Here is a 19485-nt window from a genome sequence, read left to right on the forward strand (position 1 = left end):
AATCTCCTCAGAGAAATAGAATCATTGACATAGCTCCAAAATTATACATCTAAGTATTTCAGTATACATTTATGTATTTGTATTGATTACAGAAAAATCATTTTGGGGCAGAAACAACAATCAGGATAACCAGCGACAAGATCTTCTTGGAAATGATTATATAGTACAATAAGAAATAAGATTATTTATTGTAAGATGATTATACAAAATGTATTTTGAATGAGTTTTACAATCTTGTTATTTATCCTTTCCCCTATCTAATCCCACAGAAATTCAAAAAAATTAAAAAATGAAGTGGAAAAGTTTCGAGAAGTGATGCTAAATTCCAAGAATTATTGAAATGCTGCCACCTCTCTGTTTTCCCGATACAAAATCGCAAAATCGATTCAAAATTCTGAAATAGGTCCCGTAAATTTCTTGTGTCACCTCCTAGGCTATCCTGTTCTCCCGTTAAAAAATTGAGATTCTAATAAAAATTTTCTTCAAGAACTCGAGAATTTCAATTGAAATATGGTGTCATTTCCAAAAATTTCCAAAAGAGTGCTACCTCTTATATTATGTGTTCTCCTGATAAAAGATTGCTAAGTTGGCGTGTTCAAAAATTTGTTGAACTTGAATTTTCCCGGAAAATGATTTTCAGGAAATCATTTCTAAAAATTTCGAAAGGTTTTGAAATGCTACCTTATTCTCTTAATACTTACCAATATTTATCAATTTTCTCGAACTTTTTCGTCACTTTTTACAACCTATTTCTTAAACTAATGAGAATTGGAAAAGATTTGAGGATTCATATGCAAAATGATATTGTTTTATTCAATTCAATTTGTACATTTGTAATAATTGTACAATTTTACTATGAGTTCGTAATTTTCTGTATAGTAATTTGTGTAATTATGTAATTTTACAATAATTTTATACTGTTGCATGACTGATAAAGCTAAAACAACTCTTCTCATAAAAAACTCTTCTTAAAAAAGGCGGGAGATAGTCAATAGCGCTACATACTTACAAATTCGAATCCTGATCCACGAATCGCTCCTTTCTGAAGATTTTGCACCCTTCTACGATTAAATTAGTATAAGAAATATCAGGAGTATTTTATAAAATTCGTATTATATTAATTTAAAAGAGTGAAAATTATAATAAAAACTGATACTGTAATACACATCATTATATATATATGTATATATATATATATATTATTATAAAATTTGTTTAATTAATAATTATATTCGTATCAAGTATTATTAAATGATTACAAAAGGATCATTTAAATCTGGTAAACAACGTTACTTTTGTTTTTGAATATGAATTAATAAAGATACAAAATTTGAATTTTCTAAAGGATTTTTATACGCATACATATCTATACGTATACATTACAATAATCATTTTTCTTGAAGTTTCAAACGATGATAAAATTATTCGTTAAATCGATATTTAGAAGAGTTATTGTTGTAACAAAAAGTTATCTTTTTATAAGACAAAATTTCCTTTCACAAAAGATTTAAAGAATCAGATTGTGATTGTATTCAAATCTTAGAAATCAAAGGTGAAAAAGACAGATGGTTCGAGAGAAAAGAAAGAGGTAAACGAGTGAGCAGGAAAGAGATGACAATAGGGAGCTATAGAGAGGGAAACAAAATGTCGGCAGATTTCAATATGTTTACTAGCAAACGATTACATCCAACGTGACATGCTTGACATTGTACAAGAAATGACTAATGAAATGGTAGAAAAGTTGTGGCGTGATGGCCGTATCTTTTAATCGATATCTCATTTTACCGGAAATCGAGAAAAGTGACTTCAAAATATCTCAAGAAAACAAGCATAAATACACGGATGAAAGTACCACAAGAAATTTATCTAATGAGCAAAAGACTTCCGTGATACCGGCAACTGTACCTTTGTGTGTTCTGGGTGATGTCCAGTTACGTTTCCTGTGTCCAGATGATTTGGAGGAAGTACGGGCACTTTGTCAAGATTGGTTCCCCATTGGTACGAAGTTTCCCATCAGTTTTAAAATTAAATCTTATAAACACCTCATATAAAGAGTAATTTACACTTGTTTCTCACATGTAATTAATCCTTTCTGGTTTTATGTTTAGTTTCTTCGAACTTAGTTAATACAATATTTTTGTATTATTTTTGATCCATGGCTGCTGACTCAATTGTCATAACATTCCAGTTCCAACAAAGTATTATACCAAATATGTAAATGTTTCAAGGATTACTCTTTAAAAAGAGATTGATTTGGCATTAATTCTGGCATTAAGAAAGGAGAATTTCATAGTTTTCTTAATTATCTATTTTTTCAAAAATAATAATCTTTATGTTCAGATGTAAGTGAGGTTCGTATTTAGAATAATGAGGTCTTAATCATTCATTATTTGGCTTTTGTATGTTAGTTGAATAAGTCTTTTGGCATAAAGTGTTTGATTTAATGCTTTGCATTATATTTTTAGTTTATTCATTAAATCTATTAAATTATAGTATAAGTATCATGTCAAATTATTTTAAATAAGGAAATAATACCAATAATAAAGTATATTATTTTTTAACTTATAATATATGTATCTAATGTGGTTAAAAATATTTATTTTTAATGCAATTGTAGTTTATTAGTGTTATAAATTTATTAGACATTATAAATATTAAATAAAAGAAATTTAAAATGGTGCTTTATCTATCTAGTCTTTTGTTTATAAATTTGGATTTATAGAAACATACTCTTTTTGTTATATTTTGCTTCTAAACAAATTTATTCTGAAATTATTTGCTTAATTTGCTTTTGTTTAATTTGTTTTACCATATACGATTTTGGCAAGTATCTGTAACATATATAATATCATATTCTATTATTACTATTATATGTATAATGATGACATCAAACAATTTTTCAAATAGTTTCTTTTATTTGAATTATAAGATATGAGACTGTTTGCATATTTTATATTATTTATTCATAAACTCATATGGAACTGGATATAAAACTTATATATAATAGTAATAGTTTATATAATTAATAATATTTATCTTTATTATCTTTTACCACTGTATCTTATCAGTACTTATCAATTTGATAAGCAACTATTTGCTTTTAGTTCAATTTTTATTTAGTAACAAGCCTTATTAGTTTTATTTCTATACAAGTATGATAATAATTAGCAGCTAACATTAATTTAAAAGTAAATATAGAACAATAATAATAGAACTTCTTACATCTATTCATAATGTATATTTTTTATCATTTGAGAACATAATACCTTATTAATTTAAATGTTTTATCATATTTTATTCACTTTTTAATAAAATACAAAACAATATACTTGTCAAAGAGAAGAAGTACATATGTATTTTAAAGCATGATAATAATTTATAAATGAATTAAAAATGTTAAAAGTTATATTATACATACACATATATCTTTGAACTAGAATAAGGCCATAAAGGATTAATTAATAAATATGTTATAAATTATTTTATGAAATAACAAAAAATTATCAAAAATTTAATATAACTATGCATGTTATTATATGTTAATTTTATAAATTATTCATCTTGTATTAAAGAAAATATCAAAAGTCACTTATATTAAAGCATTAATTTATTTTGTCATAGATTATCCTTATTCGTGGTATGAAGATATAACAAGTTCCTCACGGTTTTATGCACTTGCAGCTGTATATGGTGGAGTAATAATTGGACTCATTGTTGCAGAAATAAAGCCTTATGCTAAGTTGAACACAGAAGATCGTGGTATTTTGTGTTCAAGCTTAGGAAATGATTGCTTAGTGGGTTACATTCTTAGCTTAGGTGTCCGTCGTGCATATAGAAGAAATGGGATTGCATCATTATTATTGGAACAATTATTAGCACATGTCACTGCTCCAGAACGCTCTTCCGTAAAAGCAGTCTTCCTGCATGTATTATCCAGCAATGCACCAGCTATATTGTTTTATCAAAGATGTCACTTTCGATTACATAGTTTTTTACCATATTATTATGTAATTCATGGCAAATGTAAAGATGGTTTTACGTATGTCCTCTATGTCAATGGGGGCCATGCACCACGGGGTATTCGTGACTGGTTACGTCATATAGCCAGTGCAATGGCTAGTCTTGGACCTTGCAGAATACCACGTTGGATTTGGCAACGGCTTCTTTGGGTTACAACTATTCTTTCATATCATAGATGATACTTTTTGACAAATACCAATGTTAAACCAAATACTCTTGTGTTTCTCTTGTGTTTAAAAAAATGCATATAGCACAGAGTCTGCTAATTTGGATGTTATGCCTACTTAAGCAATGAAATTATTAGATTTATAATTGTTTTCACAACTTTAGGAGTAAAATTATTATGAGAAATAATTTATTGCTAAAATGACAATACTTAACTTAACAAATATCAATTTTTATTTAGTCAAGAGAATATTCAAAGAATTTTATTATATTTACTCTAACAGAAGTTATAAAATTTTATAATTCTTTCACCATGGATTATATTATTAAATGATTTGATAATTTAAGGTTTAAGATAAATGACATAAATATTATGTCATATAAAGCGTCGAATAAAGCGTTTAACTGCCAGAGCATTTGATCGGTTCAAAATATTTATATTCAAACATCTTTTTGAATACAATATTTGCATGTTAAAGAGATTTGTATTTTGTTGAATATAACATTCATAAAACATTGAAAAATAGAACTCGTTGCAGAGTAAAATAAAGCATTGGTGACGGGATAAAACTGAGAAATTTTGGAAACATTTATGACTATTTTAGCTTTTTCCTATATTTTGTTATAATTGACTCAATATTTTCATATGCGTTATTATGTTGTTGATTGATATGTAATTTGCTATTCCCAACTTTACAAATAATTTTATTATCAGTTATTTCACAAATCTTCAAGTATTCAAATTTTAATTCTAAATTTAATCTTAACTAGGTTTTTGAACAGTTCTTTCCAGCATACTAGTCATTTTCTTTTGGAATACTTCCAAATATTTTATTTCATCTCAAATACTTATTCTTAATTTTGTTAAAAATGAGAGATTTGTTTTTGATTTATTCATTTTCATATTTTGATGACATTGACAAATAAACCATCTTTTAATCATTCTTCATTTATTATATCATTTGTTTAAGGTTTTTTCTAAATATCTATTTTATTTATGATGTTACTCTACTATTCATTTAATTTTGGAATTTGATAAAAAAAATATTCTTTTTGTTGTTAAATTCAAATTCTTTTTATTTATCATTCATCAAAATTTTCTACTACTAAGTTATTCTTTGTTTCTTATCTTTTATATGTCTTGTTTACTTCGTCTGTATTACTAAAAAATAGCTTTTCTTAATTGAATAAGAAGTACAGACTTCTGGGGCCATGTCGCCCGTCACCAGTTTAAACACCACAACAGGACTATTTCTCAAGCTTCTCAAACTCATTATCACTAATTCTAACTAAGTGCAATACTGATTATTATGATAGTTGATAGTGTTGAGAGTGACTGCTGAGCATGTCATGCTTACTCAGATTTTTTATTATATATGAAAGAAGACCATCATTTTCGATGCTTCTAATGAAGCATTCATTTTCCATGTAGATATCATTCTTTAATATAAACATACAGTTATAAGAAGTCCTCTTTACAATTATAGGATAACTTTCAGTCCCCTTTAGAAATTATTTATCAATTACTCAGATATATTAGAATTGGTTAGTTTTTAACGTTTTACAGTTAAGGATTAATTTGTTGAAAAAGAAAGCAAAAGTTCTCATAATAAATATATCAATTCAAATAAGATTCAATTACTATTCTTATTGAAATAATTCGGTATTTAATATTTTCTGTTGTAAAAATTCACATAAATCATTACAGCTGGAAATATTCCTACAGGTAACTCAATATCAGGATAATGAGGCAGATAAATTGTATTAATTATATTGACTACATTTTATTAAGTTTTTTTAATTTAAAAGTATTCAACCTTTTTTATATTAAATTACAATAGTATATATCTTGTAATGTTTTTTGATAAAATGAGAATTTTCATTTTAACTTTTAATTCTTCACTATTAAAATATGATCTATTCTAAACATATAGGAAATGTTGCTAGATATTAAGTTATGTTGCATATATTACAAGTTTTATATTACATCAGATTATAACGTGTAAATCTATTACAACTAAAAAAAAATATGCAGTTTGTTGTAAGAGATGTTATTTTTATGTAAAAGCTGAAACTAAATATTTACATGGAGAATTTAGACCAAAGCTTTATAACTTAAAGTTCTAAAGGGGATTTAGTTTCAGTGGACATTACCAGGTATTACATAGCAAATATAATATTTTCCATGGTGATAGAATACATTGAATTGCTTCTTGTTTTAGGCTGTGCATGTATCCTTTAATTAAAATGTAATGTAATACATATTTTCTTTGTATTTTATTTTTATCAATCATTTAGAAATGAGAGCATTGTTTACATTTACATATTCAAATAAAAGAAGGAGCTTTCGTATTGATGATATATATGAATGTGAGTCATGAATGTGTGTGCATATTATTTATACATAATGTACATATATATTAAATGTGTCAGAGTAGTTGTACATACTAATGTATTGACTTTGTTTGTAATAAATTGACATGTTACAAGTTTTGCCCGCTTTTTATTATTATTATAAAATAAATACAATTTTCATAATAAATATTTATTAAGCTGATAGTAACTTCAATTGTATTTAAAAAAGTAGCTTTACTGATGTGTCCTCTACCAGGTCTTGGCTCTGACAGAACCTGGTTCTAATCCAGCACTCTTTGATGGACGAGACATTTCTTTTTGCCTTTCTTTCTCCATATCCTTCTTTTTCCCCAACCTATATTCCTATATATTGAAAAAAAATGTTTAATTTGAATTTGTCTGAATGCAATTAATCAGAGGAGTATATATGAGAACCAGGTCCGTGACTGTACTCTGACAATCTCTCTACTTATCTTTGTTTATATTTACGGATCTACTCAAATTTGAATCCCTATCAATAAATTATCATGTTTTGAGAATGAAATAATATGTTTAAACGTTCTTCATTTATCCAAAATCCATCTTCAATTTTTATAAAGGACTAATTATATCTATATGTCATTCAATGTATTCTTATATGTTATTTTAACATGTAATAGAGCAGAAAGTATCTGCGGTAAATCGTATATAATCGTCGCAAATCTAACCTCAATGTAAGTCTGCCTTTAATGACATTTTTACATAGAAATGCCATTATGTAATTTAAATGAAATAATTCTTATATTTAAAAATAAATGTATTACAAATATTTTATTAATTTTTGAAAATAGAAATATATAATTATACGTTATAATATACATTTATTTATGTATATATCTGTAAATAACCTATATACAGTGTTCAATATTCGATAATTATATCATTACAATGATATGAAACGATAACATTATTTAATGTAAATATAAACATAATTTGTAATTGAAAACATGATACGAAACGAAATATATGAAATGTAATACATTTATGATTTAACAACTTTTACTATGTAATATTTTCTAGGATTTGTGGTTGACGATTGTTGTTCTCGGATTAATTTAAAAGGGTACTTAACTGTATTTTGTTTGTATGTTGTCCAATTTGTAAATTTAATTAAAACATAGAAAATATGAATATATTACCAAAAACGCACGAAGAATTTAGCCAAGTTGAATATTGGAACACGTTTTTCAAGAAACGTGGTAAAAGAAACTTTGAATGGTATGTCTTACTTATTAATGGCATGTTCACAATTTAGTATTAAACACACATTTGCTTTACATATATATGATTCTTCCTTTTTATTTAGGTATGGAGAATATCCAGAATTATGTGTTATATTTTTAAAGTACATTAAGGTGAAAGACAATATTTTAATTGTCGGTTGCGGCAATTCTACTGTTAGCATGTGTTTGTATGATGCTGGGTACAGGTATGAGATCTTTAATCATGTTGACCTTATATTATAAATTTAAAGCAAAATCATTTTGTTTAAGATTGTCATTTTTTGTACAACTGCTTTTTTTTATAAGAGGTAATGTTGGTTAATCTTTAGTAATATTATTTTTAATTTTATTCTTAATTGCAGAAATATTACTAATATTGATATATCACATATTGTTATCAAACAAATGCGTGATATTAATGCAACTATGAGACCACAATTAGTTTATGAACACATGGATGCTACACAAATGGCATATGCTGATAATACATTTAGCGTTGTTTTGGATAAAGGTACTTTAGATGCTCTTATGCCAGATACTAAAGAAGGGACAGTATCTAATGTTAACAAATATTTTAAGGTACACCATATATATTAAGTAATGAGTAAATCACGTTTACATCATGTTTTATTTACAGTGTATATATGCACTATACTTTTTAATATGTCTTAGTAAAGTAATAATATATCTTACTATATAACAATTTTTAGGAAATTACAAGAATTCTACGCAATGGCGGCAGATACATATGCATCTCATTATTACAGGAATATATTTTAAGGCAACTTTTATCTTATTTTCCAAATGTTGGGTTCATGTTTCGTATAGTACGTTGTCATGAAGCAGAAGAAAAAACACGCCTTGAAGATGGAAGTTCAATCCCAGTTTTTGCAGTAATTGCAACAAAGATTACAAATTTGTCACAGACTGTAAGTTTTATGTTATTATTAAAAAGTAAACTGCCTATTTTTAATAATATTAAATTTATATTTAAATTATCAGATTCTTATAATGTAATTGACAATATTTCACTGATGCCCATTTTAACAATTTCTTTCTAAAATAAATGTTGTATAATTACAATAGGTTCTAGAAGTAGTACTAGTTGATGGTGCACCAAGACGATTATCATCAGTGGATGAAATGATATCAGCTATACTTTCAGCACAACAATCTGCATTTATATTTAATAGTCTTCAAAAGCGTAGTGTGGCTGATATTGGAGAAATCTCACTAAATTTACATTCTCCTGATAACAAACATCCACGTTATACAATCTACGTTTTAGATCAGCCCAAGGTACATGGTACAAAAAGCTATGCAGCTTTTATAGTACCACAAGGAAAGTGAGTTTATGTCTAGTATAAGTACATATTTAATGATTCCAAAGATGAAATTGAGACAAAGCTTAAATTTTTTGTTCTGTTAGGGAAACAGATTGGCTATTTAGTACAAAAGAAGGTAGACAACAGGTTCTTAAGAGCTCCCAGCGTGATAGACTTGCTATTGTCACACTATGCAGGGAACACAAATTTGAAAATTGGGAAGCTGTAAAAAGTGAAATCGAAGATTGTATTTTGAATCTAGCACCAGAAGGCTTGTCTGGAAAAAATGATATTCCATTTTTATCACTGGGTTCAGATGTTGGGGTCAGAACAATATGTTTTGAAGGAAAGAGCAATTTGAGTGGTCCTTTCGTTGTTGAAGAAATTGAAAGAGATGGTAGTGAATTTAGGAGATTAATTTTTCTAAATAATCCATATGTTGTTCAGAGTGAAGCTCGTCTTAAACAAGGTATACAATTTTACTTCTTATTGTTTCATCAGAATCATCTTACCACACAATGTTTTTAATTTATAAATAATTCTTTTTAGCTAAATCTAGACGAGGTAAAATGAAAAAAGTTGTCGATTCAGGATTTTTAGCGTGTGATCATCATGTATATATGAGCATTGGTGTTAGTGCTGCAATAAATTCTAAAGAATGTGACGAGATAATGATCATAGGTTTAGGTGGAGGTGGATTGTGTACATTTTTATATAATTGTTTTCCTAAGGTATATGTATACTACATGTTTGAATTTAATTTTTTTTAATCACATGTTACAAATATTTAATAATATATATATTTGTAATTCTGCAGTTACGAATTACAGCAGTTGAAATCGATGAGAAGATGTTAAAAGTCGCCACTGACTATTTTGGTCTCATTCTTGACAATAGAATGAAGGTTGAAATTGCGGATGGTATTCAAATTATCAAAGATAGTACATCGAATGGCAAAAGATACAAAGCTATACTTTTTGATGTAGACAGTAAAGATAATACAGTTGGAATGAGTTGTCCACCTAAACAGTTTCTAGAGATGCCTATTATAAAATCAGTTGCAGAATGTTTAATGAATGATGGATTTTTTATCTTAAATTTAGTTAGTCGAGATGGAAATATCAAACAGAAAGTGAAGAGCGACCTAAAGTCTGTTTTTCAGTCTATGGCATGCTATTCTGTTCAAGATGAAGTAAATGAAGTTGTAATATGTTCTTTAAATGAAATTGACGATATTGAATGGAAACATATATTTAAAAATTCTGTAACAACTTTAAACGAACAGATATCTATGCGGAAGTTATTAAGTGACACAAATATGTATGATTTATCGTCTTTAATGGGAAATCTGAGTATAGAGTTTTAAGTAAAAAGTATATATATATATACATATATATATATAAAACCAACCAACTATATATATATATATAGTTAATTTCGTGTACAATATTCATTTGAACTTCTGTAAATATTAAAATAACAAAATTGAAATATATTTTTGTACAATGGTGTGTTTTTTCAATTTAAAAATATTTTTCTCCTTCCTCATCTTGCTGTTATCATAAAGTTGCACATCATACAAGAATTGAAACAACAGCGAAGTTTGACTGACTTCCATAATATTGGAAAAATGAAGATTGATTTCAGGATAGGTAAAATATTTTTCTTACTATTAATTTTACATATGAACACTCTGATTTCGAAACTTTTTACTTGGCGTAAATTCTCATTTGTTTGGTTTGGTACCAGAAAGCATCACGCAAAAATAGTGTACTAGGCAGGGTAAATAACGGTGCGGCTCTTGATGTTATGATACATTTGATTAAAAATCAAAAAGATACGAGGAAACGCGAATTTAGTTCACGATACCTCTGTTCTATAACGATTGCGTGCTATTAGGCTAACGCAAATCGCGATGAACACGAACATTGCTTCTGATACAGATTTCATACTTAGTGTTTTATACCTAGCATAATATGTATTTATATATAGGTATATGTAGTCAGTAACACATAAAAACTATGAAATTAATATTTAACGTACATATATTATAATCATTTTACTTCGAAGCGGTTTCAGAAACAAAGATTTTATACCTATTTACAGTTAATCAATCACACAGTATGTAATCATCATAATTTAATAATTTGTTATTAGAGCCTAGTAACATTTTAGACATTTTTTTTTATTAGGATCTATAGTTAATTTATCACACAATATGTAATCATCATAATTTAATAATTTGTTATTAGATCCTAGATAGTAACATTTCAGAAATTTTTTTTATAAGGATCAAGGAACTTTGTAGTCTATGTTAAATAATTCTCTTATCTTAATACTTCGATTGTATTTTATTAACGAGTAAAGAAAGGAAAATTTAAAAGGCATACGTATAAGAAAATACAAAGTAAATTAAACCAAAGGATCTACCTCAAAATCTCTAAAACGTATGACAATACAAAATACTCGTAATATACGGTGATTTATCACGTGGTAAACAATAATCAAATGTTGTATGGTTCTAGGAGGTATAACTTAACGTAAACGAGACTATTCAGGATCTAAACTCTAAACAGCAGCCACATGGAACGTTCACGCTTGTCAGAATAAATTAACGGAATAAAAGTCAACGATACCCTAATGATACCATTGTGCTTCTATGTTCTGGCAATTTATGCGCATTTAAGAATTTTCGACGAACCAAAACGGACATTATACGTTGAATAGCCGTGAAAGTGAACCCTCCGCCAGACACAAAACAATCTTTCTCGTACCCCTGAAAAGGGTCTACAAGAATTTTGAAAGAAATTCGAGCGACTGAAAATCGAAAACTGTAATAGCTTCAATATGTTGGGAATATATAAGATGATCTATATTTACAAAATAAAAAGAATGCATATGAAATGAGATTAGAAATTTTATCGATTTGAGACATATGCTATATGTATATAATGTTAACTTTCTTAAGGAGATTAAAAAATTTCATCTATTTAGATTAATTACTATTATTTCTCTTAAAGAATTATAAATAATTGACACGTGGTACTCGTTTAATATCATGGAAAAGAAAGATTAAAGTAAACGTTTGTATTATTGAATAATTTAGTTTTAGAAGGTTTCTTCAAAACACAAAATAGTGAAAAGAAATTTTGTATATTGTTTACTATAGTATCACTAAGTTAATTACCAACTAAAATATTACTAAATATCACTTTGTGATTCTTAAAGCGTATGAAACGATCTACAATGAGAAGTCGGGAAAGGGAAATGATTTTATAAGAAAAAGAAACCTTAGAATAATGAAGTCACTGGTCCTAGGGACGACACAGCAGGTGGCATCGCTTTCGGAAAGACGAAAAAAATGTGTAGCGGCGAACTTTCACCGGTTAATGAGACGTTAATGCAACAAATGGCACTCCTGTGGTTAAAATGTAACTTAACGAATGTAAAATGTCACCGTCGCGATTGGACATCTATCTTGGAATGATTATTTATAATTAAGATTTCGTATTCGCTTTCCCCGAGATGAATATTCGATTATTGGTAAAAAGAAATATCAACTAGTTAGCCGTTTTAGCTATAAGGAAATTGTAAATGCGTGTGTATTCCATGAAAAGTTCCTCGTAAAGTAATCAGCTTCTCGGTAGAGCATTCGATTTAAGTGTTTCTCGCATTAACGTGTCTATGGGATAGCTATTGATACACTGCTGAGAAATTCCTTCGTGAGAAACATATAATGTAAGACTACACTTTTTTGTTTAGTGAACGACGAATCTCATTTGTTCGTTTTATTGAGAACATATTCAACAAAGCAGCAAATATTATTTCCATTTTTAAAGCGTATTTTAATTTATTTATTTACTTTGTGTTAACTAAATCACAGTCATCAGAGATTGCTTCAAGCAGTTTGATAGCTTGTAAATAAATTTGTTATTCGGATCCTAGAGGAATTAATATTATTTGTAACTCTTCTAAATCGATATACATATACATACATATACATATACAAAGAATACAAAGTACGCTTACATATTTCAATATTTTAGGTAAAAGTTGAAAAACGCTGTATTCATTTTCTCATCTTTCTCTATCTACTCTATATATGGTTCCAACGATTTTAGAAACTGTCTAAATTTCCAAAAAATATCCACATACAGATTACATCGAGATCAAATTGTACATAAGTATTGCTGTAACGAATATTGATATGTTAACGATAACGAGACTATTTTTTAGTTGTTCTTGGAACTTGATAGTTTAAAAAAGAAGAGAGGAAAAGCAAAAAATAGAACCAATAATAGTAAAACGCATCGTCTCTGTTATGAAGCGCAGTCAGCGAGCAAGTATCACGAATGCGGGAGCTGGCGAGGTAACGGAGGCGCATAAACCTCGGTTATGGTACCAAGATAAGTTCGAGCATAGTCCTAGTATGGTCATGACAGGGAAAACCACGAATTTCGCGAGAACAGACTCCGTGGTTATTACAAAGATCATTGGATTCCTCGAAGAAGACGCATCGAAATTGGAGTGAGCAATAAACCAGCGCATTGATTTTCAATCCTAGCTCGATGCTTTCCACGAATTTTCTAGTAAAGTGCTTTTCCAATTTGCTACGTTGCACAGGATGGCATGCAGTGGATACAAATCGAAATAATCATTGCCTGATATTGATCTTATTATTCGATAATATCCTCAGTCTGTAAATAATTAATATAAATGTAAACAATGGTTTTCCAAAATATCGATAGAGAATTACTAAAAATGGTTTGTACATCAAAATATAATCGCTTGAAAATTAGCTCACTCTTTCATTATTCTTGTTTGTTAATTTTGGTTAAATAGTGTTTGTTACATTTTAAATAAGGAGAATTTGAGTAAAGATATGTATAATTTTAATTTCCAATTAAAAAGTTCTTTCTTTCTGTAAAGAGTAATCAAACAAACGATTCAAACCATCCTATAATTTTGATTGTTCTGTGTCAAGAAAGTATTATATTACATTGTTATATAATTTTTCTTCTACTGCAAACTGTTATACTGAGTATTTTTTATTTCTTTAGTGAAATCCACTCATAATCACGACTTGGTTGAAGATTTCTGACCACGCCTATTTCAAGAAAATTGTAAAAGTTACATAAAAATGCTGTATTTCATTAAATGTCAGCATGATATCTGATGGGAATGAAAGAGAGGATAAAAGATCTCTGCATGATACTTACGAGAAATGGAAAAAATGTTCCCCTCATTGGTGCTCGAACTTCACCTTATGTGCTTAGACAAAGAAAAAAATATTTAAGATATTTAATTATCCAAACGATGCCAGTGAATTTTTGTCGAATGTCTGCAGTGTCGAATGGAGTTATTCTACGTCATTTCATTTTATCTCTGTACATTTCGTTCGTTTGTTGTAAGTGTACCAATACTGTTTGACATTGTTTATTTTTATTTTGTAATAGATTGTAAATTAAACGAGGATAAAAAAATACTCTGTGTGCTCTTTTCAAAACATTTTAGAGAATTGTTTTTCACGTCTCTTTAATTTTTACACCCATGCTTTGTGTCCATTACAATTCTGTTTTAATAATTATCTCCATTACGGTATCGCAACGAATTCCTTTAAGTGACTTCAGCATCTTAAAGATCTGAGTAAATTTTATAAATCTCCTTATTCGAAATTCAAGGAAATAGAAGATAATTCCACATTGGAGAGACTATTTATACTATTGTACGTTACCCGCGAAGAAAAATCAATTGAAACACGATGTCAAGCCACGTTATATTAGCATAACAAAACAACCACGTTAACCTCATGATTTTCACCCTAATATTGTGTAGATTTCTGTTACATTTCATTAGACAGGTATATTCAAGGGTTTCCGAAGCCCCATCTTTGAGAAATGCACCTTGAAATCGATGTCAAGCTTCAGAATTTCCTTTTATGGAAATTAAGGCTCTCTGAAAAGTGAAATTTGGTCGATTCACTGAAACATCGCTAGTCTGACGATATCGAATATTTCACTAATGATTTGTTTGTCATTCTTCGAATTATCGAATACGAAATGAGAAGACCACCTACTCATAGTAATTTGCATACAAGATTTCTATTCGCAGTCTCGATGCAATTTAAATAGATCTAATTATTGAATTTATTGAATTATCTGTAAGGATAGAATAATATAATTTCTGAGACAAATTTTATCAAATTTTTATAGAAAAATATGAACGTGAAAAATATTGAGATACAAGTAGCGTTTTAAAAGCCTAGTTAAAAATGTTGCAGTCGACGATGGCTTTCTCTGAATTATTAATGTTTCTGGTACCTACATAGTTCCGTGAAAAATACCTCCTAAGGGATTTTCCACCGTGGAAAATACTATGTTTGCTGTAATAATGGAGCTCACCGCAAGTTTCATACCACTGGGAATAGAATTAATCGTTTGCACGAGCGCGACACGCTTTCATCACAAACCCTTGCGGATGGATTGACCTCAGAGGAAACAATTATGATAAAAGAAAAAGATGACATGAGATTAATATTGAATATAATATATTACCTTTCTATATTTTTTGCTCTTGGATATTTTTAAATTAAATAATAATACGAAATCTTGGTCCATCTTTAGTCCAACTCAATTTTTCTGTTAAGAAATTTTCTACCTGCGAAAAAAATAATATGAAAAAGCTGTAATTAACTATATATTAAATGAAGATTCGTCTCAAAATTGGGAAACCGTTTAAAAGAAAGAAAAACAAAGATCATATGTACTAGAGTTCAAAACGTTTAACAAATCATCCTATATACATCGTACTTTGTCAAACTATTACGAATAAAAAGTTCTTAATAATTGCGTAAAAATGATCATGTTTCGCATAATTTCATAATTTCACACAATTCAACCGGTATGAATAATTATCGCGTCAATTAGACAAGATGCTCCCGGTGGAATTATTAATAAATAATTAATAAATAAAAGCCACGCGATGACGGTGTTCTTCGATGTTGGAATTATCTACAAACAAACGATTAAAATAAAAATTTTACACGGTCGCGCGGGTTCCCGTGGAGACCCTTGCAAAAACATTTATCTGCTTCCCCGTCAGGGAATTCCTTTTCTAAGAACAATAATTTTAATCGTGACTTTTTCTACGTCGTAAGAAACATGCTCGATAAATATCGACAGAGAATTGTCCCTGTGGGGATGGTGAATAAAAAATAAGCTGACTTCTTTCATTGTGTCGTTCCTTCTAAATAATCGTTCCCCATATGTTCGTGACATTTTCTAGCACCGCTCGAATAATCATGAGCTATGCCATTGGAGACCAATGAATGGATATAATCGGAAATTTTGATGTTTTGAATTCTCCTCTATTTTCGTATTTTACAATAATTTTTATTCCTCCGTTGAGATCTTCGTGACAGCGAGATAAATTTGGAAAGCAGATCGTTGGATATTTATGTCTAACAATGGCTATACTAATAGTGGTTATAACCAATAGATTATTATCTTTTGATTGTTATCTCGTTCGAAACCGTGGCTTATAAATAATCCATATATTCCGTATTGTCAGAAGAATTTTATAAACAATACAATTAAATTCTGATTTTTCACGAACACCATTTCTTCAGTTCACCCTAGAAGTTGTTATTATTTATATGTCATCCTCAAGAAGCGAGTCATTCAAAGAGCGAAGCTAATTGCATTAGTTTGCACGAGCATAAACTATATTTAGCAAAGATAAGAAGAAGCAATAATCAGGATCAGATGGAAGAGCCACAGACTTTCATTTTACGCTAATTGATGACGCGGGAAATTTTAATTTTTAATTCAATTAAGAATTCCCTGTTACGTAGTTTCTATTCAACGAAACAAGTAAAGACGCTCGAGAAAGTTTGACTTTCGATAATAACGCGAGCTCTCCTATTAGGAAGCGTTGGTATTAAAATGGTGCGAGAAATCGGTAGGTTTATACTCGGAAAGAGGCGCAGCCACGAGTTTCTGGAAGCAATTTTTGCAGCCGCCTCGATAACGAACATTTTCGTGCAACAGTCCGATGCTGCTCTGGTTTCCACGTCTCTGACTTTATTACCTATAATTATAGATGCAGCAAATGTAGTAAATCCCCGTTGCAACGCAGTCATTTGGAAACACGGCTTTTCCTTCGCGTCGTTAATCTCCGACTTCTACTCCACGCTCTCGGTTCATCGTGCCTTTATGCTTCTATGGGTCTTATGCCTTTACATGGCGTGATTAAGTATTTCTTTTCACGAGAACATCTGAAGAAATAGTTCCATGCCTTATTGAAGTATCAATGAAGCTTCTTTAGATCGATTAGTCAAGTGTAATACTGAATAAAATAGATTTAAATCGATTGGAATATCACCATACCTTATTGAAGACTTAATAGAGCTTATATCGATTAATTAATTAATTGTTATGACACAAAGTATATTTAAATTAACTTAATTCCTTTATACGAGTCAATTAAATATTTCCTTTCACAACAAAGTCCAGAGAAAGACATAGCTTATCGAAATCTTACCAAAGCTTATCTAAATCAATTAAAATTAGGTGTTATTAAATAATGTAAACATAAATCAAACGAGAATATTATTCTACATGGATCGATTAGCTATTTCTTTTTACAAGAACATCCAGAGAGATATTTCCATACCTTATCGATGTCTTAATGAAGATTATCTGAATCGATTAATTAATTGTCATTAAACGATACAGGTATCGATCGCTTAAACATATTTCTCTACATAACCTGGTTGTGATATGTACACTTTCATTCATAAATATTAGGTTATTTTCGTCGATCTGTAGTGAAAACACATGAATGTTATTCAAACGCATGAATTAATAGTAAACTAATCGTAAACTATACCTATCTATACATTCTATGAAACGAGAGTCGTATTTGTCCTTTTCATACAATATTGGGCCCTTTTCTTACATTAAGAAGAAAGTTGAGACCCCAATTAGAGGGATGCGCAGTACACAAATCCACAAATTAATTCTATTAATTACCCTTTTTCGAAATAAAAATTTGATCGATTTATAGATCTCGAAACACTATCGCCACGTAGCTGCAAAAAGGTGCAACTAATTTCCATATCTGTGCATTGTCGCACAGTGGTGCTTTATTTACGTTCTTTGTTCTTACGTTCTATGTTGCCATCTATCGAATCCGGCTGGAACTGCGAGAAAGTAACAGGAGTATAGAATGTGCGAGGAGGTATCTCAATTTCTGTTAGACAAAGAGCGCACTACTGTGCGAGAAGGACCGACACACGTGACGTCACAGACAAAGACAGCCATATTGTGCGACAAGGACAGACGTACTTCTCCCTCTAATTTCACGATTATTCGTCAATTACACTTTTCTTTGGTAAAATTCATGAACTTTCAGAATCGCACGACAAAGGTAGAGTCTCTGGCAAGATTCACACACCAATTTCGACCGGAATTTCCCTTTAATTAATTAGTTATGAACAATTATCGTAGCAAGTGTCGCGGCTATCACGACACGAATCTGCGATTTTCCATAAATATCAACATTTTGCGGCATTGATTCGCTCTCTAAGGAATTGTGGAAGCTTCCTTAGATCCTACGCTAAGTTCTTCGTGCGTAAAAGTTCGTAAATTGATTACGCGTGGCGAAAATTATGCGAAAATTCACGGCGTCGCCCCTGGGTGACGAGGGGACGTCCGTGGATAATTGTTAAAAACTGAGTAATTAGGCACAAATTCCGGTCAAAAGCGATGCCAGAATATTGTCAGGGATCCCCTCTATATTCTACGATTCCAAAAGTACGGGAATTTGTCCCAGAAACGGAGCAATTGATGAAAATTCAACGAATTAGAAAGAGACGTATGTCTGTCCTTGTCGCACAATATAGCCGTCCTTGTCTGTGACGTCACGCATGTCTGTCCTTGTCGCACAGTAGTGCGCTCTTTGTCTAACAGAAGTTGAGATACCTCCTCGCACATTCTATGTTCCTGTTACTTTCTCGAAGTTTCAGCCGGATCCGATAGATAGCAGCAGTCCGGTAGACAAGGAACGCACCATTGTGCTACAATGGACAGATATGGAAATTAGTTGCACCTTTTTGCAGCTACGTGGCGATAGTGTTTCAAGGTTTATAAATCGGGTAAACAAGTGAATTACAAAAGTAAAAAGAAAAGAGGCGAATTAAGAGGAATAATTTACGAACTTCCCTATGCAAATGTACTGAACGAGAATCTGTGCAACGAACTCACGTACAATTTACGTTATATTAATTAAAATTCATGACTTTTTCGAATGTAATTAAAAGCATACAGCCTGATGAAACCTGTATTATTACATTTGAA

At 29.7% G+C, this 19485-nt stretch overlaps 2 protein-coding genes and 3 long non-coding RNA genes across 8 annotated transcripts; 3 read left to right on the plus strand and 2 right to left on the minus strand.

The window, feature by feature from the left end:
• The first annotated feature begins 1397 nt into the window (after positions 1 to 1397).
• LOC100749452 (N-alpha-acetyltransferase 60) lies at positions 1398 to 4663 on the plus strand. The gene is made up of 2 exons (XM_012390363.3): positions 1398 to 1998; positions 3622 to 4663. The coding sequence occupies exons 1-2, from the start codon at positions 1752 to 1754 to the stop codon at positions 4197 to 4199; spliced, it is 825 nt and encodes a 274-aa protein (XP_012245786.1). The 5' UTR covers positions 1398 to 1751; the 3' UTR covers positions 4200 to 4663.
• A 1890-nt stretch (positions 4664 to 6553) lies between these two features.
• LOC117152179 lies at positions 6554 to 7646 on the minus strand. Its single transcript, XR_004462472.1, has 2 exons — positions 7577 to 7646; positions 6554 to 6903 (listed from the first exon to the last, which is right to left on the minus strand). It is a non-coding gene; the product is annotated as an uncharacterized LOC117152179 (long non-coding RNA).
• A 13-nt stretch (positions 7647 to 7659) lies between these two features.
• Positions 7660 to 10575, plus strand: LOC100747297 (eEF1A lysine and N-terminal methyltransferase homolog). Its single transcript, XM_024370470.2, has 8 exons — positions 7660 to 7797; positions 7886 to 8008; positions 8165 to 8381; positions 8513 to 8731; positions 8889 to 9148; positions 9232 to 9596; positions 9677 to 9858; positions 9945 to 10575. Exons 1-8 carry the CDS (start codon positions 7706 to 7708, stop codon positions 10491 to 10493), a joined length of 2007 nt encoding a protein of 668 aa, XP_024226238.1. The 5' UTR covers positions 7660 to 7705; the 3' UTR covers positions 10494 to 10575.
• A 902-nt stretch (positions 10576 to 11477) lies between these two features.
• Positions 11478 to 12954, plus strand: LOC112213566. Its single transcript, XR_002947465.2, has 2 exons — positions 11478 to 11534; positions 11653 to 12954. It is a non-coding gene; the product is annotated as an uncharacterized LOC112213566 (long non-coding RNA).
• A 182-nt stretch (positions 12955 to 13136) lies between these two features.
• LOC105681316 lies at positions 13137 to 18308 on the minus strand. 4 transcript variants are annotated; one of them, XR_004462475.1, is made up of 6 exons: positions 18160 to 18308; positions 17801 to 17949; positions 17515 to 17678; positions 15682 to 17402; positions 14862 to 15614; positions 13137 to 13824 (listed from the first exon to the last, which is right to left on the minus strand). It is a non-coding gene; the product is annotated as an uncharacterized LOC105681316 (long non-coding RNA). The 4 variants fall into 4 exon arrangements; XR_004462476.1 differs by having other exon boundaries at positions 14862 to 15082; positions 15452 to 17402; XR_004462473.1 differs by having other exon boundaries at positions 14862 to 17402.
• Between the last annotated feature and the right edge of the window lie 1177 nt (positions 18309 to 19485).

This window comes from Bombus impatiens, unplaced genomic scaffold, assembly GCF_000188095.3.
Source record: "Bombus impatiens unplaced genomic scaffold, BIMP_2.2 scf_0765, whole genome shotgun sequence".
Lineage (NCBI taxonomy): Eukaryota > Metazoa > Arthropoda > Insecta > Hymenoptera > Apidae > Bombus > Bombus impatiens.

Excerpts from the sequence above, each read along its gene's own strand:
- LOC100749452 (XM_012390363.3), top strand. The coding sequence starts at position 1,752 with ATGGCCGTATCTTTTAATCGATATCTCATTTTACCGGAAATCGAGAAA. Across the intron at positions 1,999-3,621 it reads TCAAGATTGGTTCCCCATTG|ATTATCCTTATTCGTGGTAT; the intron begins GTACGAAGTTTC and ends ATTTTGTCATAG.
- LOC100747297 (XM_024370470.2), top strand. The coding sequence starts at position 7,706 with ATGAATATATTACCAAAAACGCACGAAGAATTTAGCCAAGTTGAATAT. Across the intron at positions 8,009-8,164 it reads TTGTATGATGCTGGGTACAG|AAATATTACTAATATTGATA; the intron begins GTATGAGATCTT and ends TCTTAATTGCAG. Across the intron at positions 9,149-9,231 it reads TTTATAGTACCACAAGGAAA|GGAAACAGATTGGCTATTTA; the intron begins GTGAGTTTATGT and ends TTGTTCTGTTAG.